The following is a 9201-nucleotide window of genomic DNA, read 5'->3' as shown; positions in this document are numbered from 1 at the left end:
ATGAGATTTCCCGACTTCTGAAGTATTTTTTAATGACTTTAATTTAAAAGACACTTCAGAAGTCGGGAAAGCTCATTTCCCGCCTTCTAGGAATCAAAATTTTCCTGGGGAAGAACCCCCGGACCCCCCCTTTCTTTTTGGGATTCATCGATTCGTTGGAAAATTCGTATGCAACTACTCATTTTTTTTAAATTGTTATGTATGTATACACAAATAAGCCCTATTTACTGTAATAACAATGAGAAAAAATTACCTGGCCGTTTTCAAGATGGGAAAACCTTGAATTTTGAAGAACGTAAAAGTAATTAAAGACACGTCAGAAGTCGGGAAAAAGGAAAAGAAAAAGAGAAGAGAAAAATAAAGACAAGAATAAAAAGGAAGATATAATGAACAGATATCACAATACCCCGGCCTGCAATCCCTTCTCCACTTCAAAAAGTGTCCATAGCACATTTGATCTAAGCCACCAGATATTCTCCGCAGTGGCGTAACCACCGGGGGACAAGGGGAAAATATCCATCTGTGGAATATCTTTCCCCATTGAATGCCCTTTTCACCCGGGGATGTGCCTGAAAACCTCAAATTTTAATTCGCATATTTTGTTGAGGTAGGCCAATTTCCTCTAAAAATTGCACATTTTAGGGAGTTTTGATCAATTCCGACGAAATTAGAATTAAAAAAACAAATATTTTTCGCGCGCTTCACGCGCATTTTTTAATGTTAAAGCTTGTGCTTGCTCTCCTTTGCCTTCTAAGTTATAACACATAGTCCCAAACTCAAGAAAAAAAATTTAAGATAGATCGTTTTACCTAAAAGAAGGGCCTTAATGTGTAATGATCTTGAAAGAATATGTTTGTAATAAATAAAGCCATAAGGAAAATGCTTATATTCAGTTTAAAAAAACTGGTGTGGCCATATATAACATAAGAGCATTTCTTGTTGAGGTAGGCCAATTTCCTCTAAAAATTGCACATTTAGGGAGTTTGGATCAATTCCGACAAAATTAGAATTAAAAACACAAAACTTTTTCGCGCGCTTCGCTTCGCTTTACCTTCTAAGTTATTTAAAAACATAATAGTCCCAAACTTGCGAAAGAAAATTTAAGATAGATCGTTTTACATAAAAGAAGGGCCTCAATGTGTTATGATAGTGAAAGAATAAGCATATGATTGTAATAAATAAAACTACGATGAAAATGCTTACCGGTATATTTAGTTTCAAACACACGTGTGTGGCCTATATTAATAATAAAATAAGCCCTATGCCGTATTGATTTCTATATGGGGGGGGGGGGGTGGTATCACACCAAGTCATAAATTACTAACCGGGAAAATTNNNCTTCCCCCCCCCCCCATCCCAAGACCCCTGTTACGCGCCTGCTTATAAGCTTATGAGAATAAAATGGGGAGGGGTGGGAAGAAAATTATTTTATTAAAATCTTTTGATTACCATTTCCGGCCATCTAAATATGCCATAATCATTAAAGAAAGAAATTGGTTTTATTAAAAATAGAAAAGTGCAATGATGAAACAGCAGTTGTTTAGCATCAAACACGCACGCAATCAGGTAAATACAGTATTTATGCTCGAATAAGCGCCGCCGCGCTCATAAAATTTTGGAGGCTTTAGTGCGGCGATTATTCGAGAGCGGCGCTTACAAAAAAATATTGGCGTGGTGCTTTCCGTGCCCGTTCCCATGTTACCTATTTCACGTACAGTATTCCCGTAGTTCAGTAGGCCTAGGCCTATCGTAGGTCTTATATCATCGTAAAAAAACCTTTATAAAGAAATGCTTGTGTCTTCATTGTGTTAAAATTCATTTTAACACTCTATAAACATTGTATTAAAAACGCTGTTTCATCACACAGAGGGTAACATATAGGGACTCTTGATTAAGCGCCGCAGCGTTTATTCGAGAGCAGCGCTTAACAAAAAAAAATCACTTCTGTTGCGGCGCTTAATCGAGAGCGGCGTTTATTCAAGAGAGCGGCGCTTATTCAAGAGAGCGGCGCTTATTCGAGCATTTAAGGTACGTGATTCGTCTGGTTGTAAATGTAAGTATTTTAGAATCTAGCTAGAGCGTAGTTAATGAACTAGGCCCTAACAAGCAAGTGAAGGAGTGCCTTGTTGGGTGATTCGTCTTGTTGTAAATTACAGGGCAATTGTCTTTATTTTATTTGCATTACATAGAAAATGTTGCCGCATTCAATAGAAAGGAGGCATTTAATTGCATAACTTCCTTATTTGGAAAAATGTTAGCTGGTATTATGAGTAAAAAGTATTTTTTATGAATGTTATTGAATTTCTAATTGTCAAATTAAAACACAATGAAAAGCATGTATAAAACAGTGTGGCATCTGGTGCAATATTCTTGCTCATCTTCAGCCCTACGTACTGAAGCAAGCAGCATATCCGGCAGGACACATCTCAAGAGATTTTGCCTAAAAATGCACCTTATTATTTTTAGAAAATGATGAAAATGGCTTTAAACAACAGCTGTAAAGTTGGATTTATCTGAAGAACTATTTTAAGAAACGATGATTGTTTGTATTAATATGATTACTTAAAGCATATAGATGTATATAGACATGTATAATTAAGACATTTTTTTTATTGTTGATAATTATTGCAAATGTTACTCTCTTTGGATTTAACTTTAAGGCGATATAATGTACAATTAGGCCTACAAGATACCAATATTTGGCCCCGTTTATGCTATACCTTTAGTAGTGCAAGGCCCAAAATGTACCTCATTAGTATTCACTGGAGAACCCATGGGTGGTTGCAATAGCAACGACATAGCCTTGTTTTTATTAATGTTACAGCCGCCTTTCAATTTGGATTAATGGGCCATATTTGATTTTGCTTTGAAGTAGTGTATGCTAGCTATATTGGATGCGTTAAAGTCAAGTAAGTTAAAGGTTCTGAGAATTTATGTGTTTCTTGAACCTTGTCTCACCTCTGCACACCAAAGTGTTTACTACACTTCACTGTACATATATGATTACTGATAAATGCGGAATATGCTTCACCCAACAAGACAAATGACAGCTACCACGACGAAACCCGAGACCCGAATCCAAGCTTACAACTTAAAACTTACGGATATGACGTCACTTTTCGATCGACTACAGCATAGAGTACGGTATCCTGCTATAAATAGCAGTATACTCTATACTCAAAATTGATCAGTATGCCAACTTTTTGTTTGAGTAAGGAAATGTTTGTGTGTCACTGCGTTAACACTAATAACAGATCCTTATATAAGTTCATAATTTTATAAATTGTCCGGTATTCAATTTAATGTTTTATTGTATTACGATGATAACAAAATTGGCTTGAAATAGCTCTCAGATGACCAACTTAAAATATTGGTATTTGTCGAGAGGATACTGTCATCATCCTTCCTTTGTTTTTTTATCAGCATAATTCCTTAATGTCCTCCAAAATTTGTCGTTTTCAGACTTTCGAATTACAATATATATTTTCAACGCATTACTTAAATATATCTTTGAAATCTCAAAGTTCTCGTGTAATGTTATTATTATTATTATTACTATTATTATTATTACTATTATTATTATTATTATTATTATTATTATTATTATTATTATTATTATTATTATTATTATTATTATTATTATTATTATCATTATCATCATTATCATTATCATTTATTATTATTATTAATATTATTATTATTAATTATTATTATTATTATTATTATTATTATTATTATCACGTTTGTGTGCCCTTTTGTATACCGTACGCTTCTGCAGTTGGCATTTGTATTTTATGTTATTGTGGAGACCCTTTTTATAGTTTGATCAGTTTGCTGTTGGGACCTCTCAGTTGTTTTTGTATCTTGTTTATGTTTTCCGAGACAAATCAAATGAAATGAAATGACTACTGCGTAATCATGCAGAAAATACAAAAGATTGTAGGAAGTGGGGTGGGGGGTGTGGGATTGGCCATAATTTAAGATATAACGTCAATTTTTAATGAATTTTAATATTTGTAAACACTGAAATGTCCTTGAGAAACTGTCTCCTACCTTAGCTTTACCAATCAAAACCACTTGGACAAGTTCAAGATGACATGGCTCCTTGAGGTTTGTTACCACCCTTCCTTTCACGTACTCACCGCTTCTGTACACCGGATGAGAATTATCCAACACGATAGTAAACGACCGAATCTTTCCCATTTTGCGCAAGACGTCAGTCGACAAAATCTGATACAATTACGCCATCTTCTCCGTCGGCCAAATATATATTTTCCACCTATTCAAAATTTAGTGTTCCGTTCTGATTTGCTGAACCATGGCCAACACCGAAGATTAAGCTCACATTTTAAAAGAAACACGCCATTTCTGTTATTGTGGGAGTTGACGACATCATGTCCATTGTAATAATTGAATCTATGTTAATTCGCCAGATAATTTATTTCTTCACTACAACACAACGTACAGGTATTCTACAATCGCTGTAGCGAGAATAGCGCGTGTAATATTACATGTGAATTTTAAGTATGGTATTCAGTGCGTTTCGGGCTATTGATTAATGCTGTGCGTATCGTAATAATGAGATGACAAAAACCAAAAGTCAAAAATTCATTCTTCATGTACGTCTTGTATCTGTTTGTCACTCCCTCAACGATGAACCCTATTTTTTGACACTGGTTAGCTGACGACATCGGTCATGTGACAGATTTCATATCCATGCATTAAAATATGAATGCGATACAAATATGGTTAAGCTATACCGTACCGTGAAGGATGGTTAAACCAGGGAGTTGTCAACTCCCTGGTTAAACCAAGGAGATGTAAAAATATTTTTTTACATCTCCCTGGTTAAACCTTATCATACTTTCAAGTTGCTTTAGTCTTTAAAAATAATAATGTTTAGAAACTCGGGCATGATGTACGTTTACTTTAAATTCGGTGTAATAAAGAGGATTGTTACTATAGGCCTGGAATGATATAATAGTTAGGCCTATACCGTATTTATTCGAATAAACACCCGGGGCGTTTATGGTTGAAAATTGAGGTGGGTTTTGGCAAGGGTAGCGTATGTTCGAGGGAAACGCTTAGAGGTGTAAAATGGATACGTAAGCCTATACTAATAGGCGCCCTTTGATTTAATTGTAAATGCGGAACTACAACACATCATCAATATGTGTTATTTCGTGATTATAAAGACTTATTAATCCATACCAGGTTAGAAAAAAAAATGTAATTCTACTGAAGTAGGATATAGGCCTACTAATAGAATGTATTGAGTCTGAGTCTGAGAAATGTTTATTTTCACAATCAAATACCGGTAGTCAATACATAAAAGAACATATAATGGTGTGAAAAAAGGCCCACCACAAACAAGCTACAATACAAGCTTTTGAACTGTGGCGCCCATAACTTAAAAAATAAATAATCTTACAAATCAATTACAAATAATAATAATATAGTTAATAATTTAAAAAATTCTACTACATAACAAATTAGTTAACAATTCAGTCACAATTGTAGATGCACATGTTCGCATGCGCACGCGCACATAGGCCTATACATAAACCCACACATACACGCGCACAACACGCATGCACGTAATCACAAAATATGATGTATAGGAACTATATAATAATAATAATAATAATAATAATAATAATAATAATAATAATAATAATAATAATAATAATAATAATAATAATAATAAAACATTTAAAGAAAACCATTATATATAGGTAAGACATACCGTACCCTACAAACATTATTTTCACAAGAATACATTTTTTGTTAATAATTATTTATGTTCTTATTTATATTAGTAATTCTTTTTTAAATATCGATAATTGTACACTCTCTTATGCTTCTAGCATAAGTTTATTCCAAAGCTTCGGCCCTATATATGTTATACTTTGCTGACCCATACTGGTTGATTTTAATTTTATACAATAATTTTCTTTATTTCGAGTGTCATACGTATGATAGGTATCAAAGATATTAAATAAAGAATTAAAAGATTTTGTTAACCCTCCTTTATTATAGTTAAACATAAAATTCAAAATACTGTTTTCATATAAATCAAATATTTCAATTGTACCTGTTTTAACAAAGAGCTGTGCAGAGGGATGGTGGAAATTGACATTGCAAATTATTCTAAGGGGTTTTTTTTTCTGGAGTAAATAAAGGCGGTCCATATTTTCTTTATTTCCCGTACCCCAAATGATAATTATGTATGTTATCACAGGTAATATAAGTGTCTTGTATATGGTAGGTAAAACTTCACATGGTACTGCACTTTTTATTTGACATATGGCACCAATGATTGAAGAAATTTTACAGGAAACTGCATTCGTATGGTTTTTAAAATTAAACTTTTCATCAATGATGACACCAAGAAATTTAGTATAAGGTACCCTAATCTATTTTAACATTATTTATGGAAAGTACGAGTTGGAATGTATCAATATTAATATTTTCCCACTGAATAACATGTACGTTGTCTTTGACATATTAATAGTTAACCTAATTAATTAGTACATATTAATTAATATCAAAATTTTTAAATAATAATTGTAACTAATTAAAATAATAATATTGACTATTTTAATTGATCTTAATAATGATAATGACTTATTGTAAATTTAATTCAGGTTTTATATTTTGTGAATTGAATCCCCAATTCAGCCTCTGGCTGCTAAGGATTTGATATTGTAGTTGTTTTGTTTGCATTTATGAATAAAGGATACCGAGATAATATATATTAATTTCAAACCATTTCCCAATTTTATCAAGTCCATTTTCCATTGTTCGTAAATGCAGTAATTGTAAAAAAATATTTGTGTCATCTGCAAACATAATTAAATCAACAATATTGCTTACAGAAAACATGTCATTAATAAAAATTAATGAAAAAAACAGCGGGGGTCCAAGAATGGACCCATGTGGAACACCATGCTCCACTATCTTAGTTTCTCAGACAGACAATTTCCAACTTGTACAAATTGTATTCTTTCGTTAAGATGGCTTCGGTATCACTCAAGAACCACGCCTCTTATTCCATAATATGGTAATTTATTAAGCAATAATTCGTGATAACCCGATTGAGAATGATTGTTTCCATTAGTTTTGCCAGGGAGTTGGTTTTGTGAGCCATTTAGGGAGTTTACGGAGGAAAAAATAAATGCCCCGAGGTGATTATTCGAGAGAGTGTTTATTCCAAATGAAGCTTTGGAGGGGGCGTTTATTCGAGTGGGCGTTTATTCATTGTGGGGCCTTTATTCGAATAAATACGGTGCGCCGCGGTTTTGGGTGAGAATCCCTGCCTGGAGCCTATTTTTGAATGGGAAAAATAACTTCCAATTTAAAATTTAATTAAAGGGACTGTCAAACTTCTCTTTTAAACAAATTATGCAGGTGTAATCTGATTTGGATATTTCCAAGGAAAACATGTAGGCCTAACATTATTTAGAGAGAATGCTGCCAAACAAAATATATCATTGTCCTCCCGCAGGTTTGACCGGCATCAGAAGAAATTCTCATATGTATTTGCGGTATTTGAAAGTCACTGTTCAAAAAAGGTCTACTCAAGCCTTCAGCCACCAAACAATAGTCAATCATAGACTCCCCCAACCTCAGTTTTCCGGAATCCTGGATCCCGGCACGAAGTAGGACAGGAATTAGGGCATTGAATTATGGACGTGATTGCCAGAATATAGTTGTCTAAAAGCCTATATTTTTGAAAGTCACTGTTTGAAAATTTTTTTGTGGTGGCATGAGAAAGCATATTTAATATGCTTTCTCATGCCACCACAAAAAATTATTAATCCCCAAGTACAGTATCATGTGATTTACTTCTGCATTCTGTGCGTGCTCTCAATGACGATAAAATAGAAACAGTCGACCACTTTATATTCGAATGTAATGGACTTCAAACAATCAGAGATAACCTATTTGAAGAATTAAAAAATGAATTGATTTACTGGGATCTCCAACAGATTTGGGATGACTTTGAAAAAGGCTCTATGGAATATAAACATCATTTGTTTTTAGACAGTTTAACAGAGATTAATATTGATTATTTAGACAAAACTTTTGATCATTAATACTGTAAAAAAAAACCTCATTACCGCTTGGACACTTAGAAAAAATATGTATACAATACAATGAAGTAACCATGTACCCCCCTCTATAATGGATCAAACAACATGTTTCCTTTGAAACACATGTATGTTCCTCTTTTATTTACTTTTTTTTTCTCAACTAATTATTAATTTGTAGTTTGTAATGTTAACAAATTTAAAACCAATAAAACTGATGGTAAAAGCCGAAATGGTATCCCAAAATCCCCTTTGATTTCATATTTCATGGTTACTCCTTGTACAATACATCTCAATCTGTGTTTGCTTGTAATTGATCTTTTAAATTAATATTACAGTATGATATTACTATTTTTATTATTATATTATTATTTTTATTATTATATTCATTTTCATTATTATTGTTTTCATTAATTTTGTTGTTGCTATTGATTTTTATTATTATTTTTGTTGTTCTAGTTAATCTGTAATCTAGTTAGCTATGTATTTCTCTTCTCACCGATAGTTTTGTATTATTTTTGTTTGTATTTTTCTCAACTTGTAATTTGTATGTTTTATGGACGCACCACATTTTTGTGTGTACCACTGTTTAAAAAGTGAGAGCCAAATAAAACAAACTGAAACTGAACTCTCTGTTGGTAATATGTCGCCCTCTCTTAGAAGCAGCAGAGCGTGTGAAAAAGCCAGGTGTGTTTCAGCTTTTTTTCTCCATCCGACTTTTGTACAAAGGTAGGCGGAAGCGCGGAGCTTGGCAACAACGATTGATAGTAGGCCCTAAGCATATCTTATTAATATTTTGGTTATGTTGGAAAACTATAGGCCTAGGAGCTGGCCTAAACTAGGCCCTGCTAGTGCTAACCATAGCTTAGGCCTACCCTAGGCTAGCCTATTTCTTAGGTAAACATTAGGAAAGTAGTCCAAGGTCCGTAGTAGGCGATTGTTCCTGGCAGCACATACATTCCTTTACTCTATAGGCCTAGATAGGCATAGGTAGGCTTACCATGACTTGCAATTTATTGAGCTGTTCAACTGAAGCAAGAGGTTCAATTAGATTATAACAGCACTTCCTTAATGTGATTGCAGTACTACTATCACATACTACATTAGT

At 33.4% G+C, this 9201-nt stretch overlaps 1 protein-coding gene across 2 annotated transcripts in view; it reads right to left on the bottom strand.

The window, feature by feature from the left end:
• LOC117117781 (arrestin domain-containing protein 3-like) overlaps positions 1–4622 on the bottom strand; it is a 12241-nt gene extending 7619 nt beyond the window's left edge. The window contains exon 1 of one of the 2 annotated variants that reach the window (XM_033262218.1): positions 4054–4622. In XM_033262218.1, the coding sequence (XP_033118109.1) occupies positions 4054–4203 (150 nt within the window). In that variant the 5' untranslated portion in view covers positions 4204–4622. The remainder of the gene's footprint in view (positions 1–4053) is intronic. The other variant, XM_033262217.1, reaches the window with a different exon arrangement.
• Positions 4623–9201: the final 4579 nt, after the last annotated feature.

The sequence above is a fragment of the Anneissia japonica genome, unplaced genomic scaffold (genome assembly GCF_011630105.1).
Source record: "Anneissia japonica isolate Jap-2015-1 unplaced genomic scaffold, ASM1163010v1 scaffold234_len1672027_cov178, whole genome shotgun sequence".
NCBI lineage: Eukaryota > Metazoa > Echinodermata > Crinoidea > Comatulida > Comatulidae > Anneissia > Anneissia japonica.
This window is presented reverse-complemented; position numbering and strand designations above follow the sequence as displayed.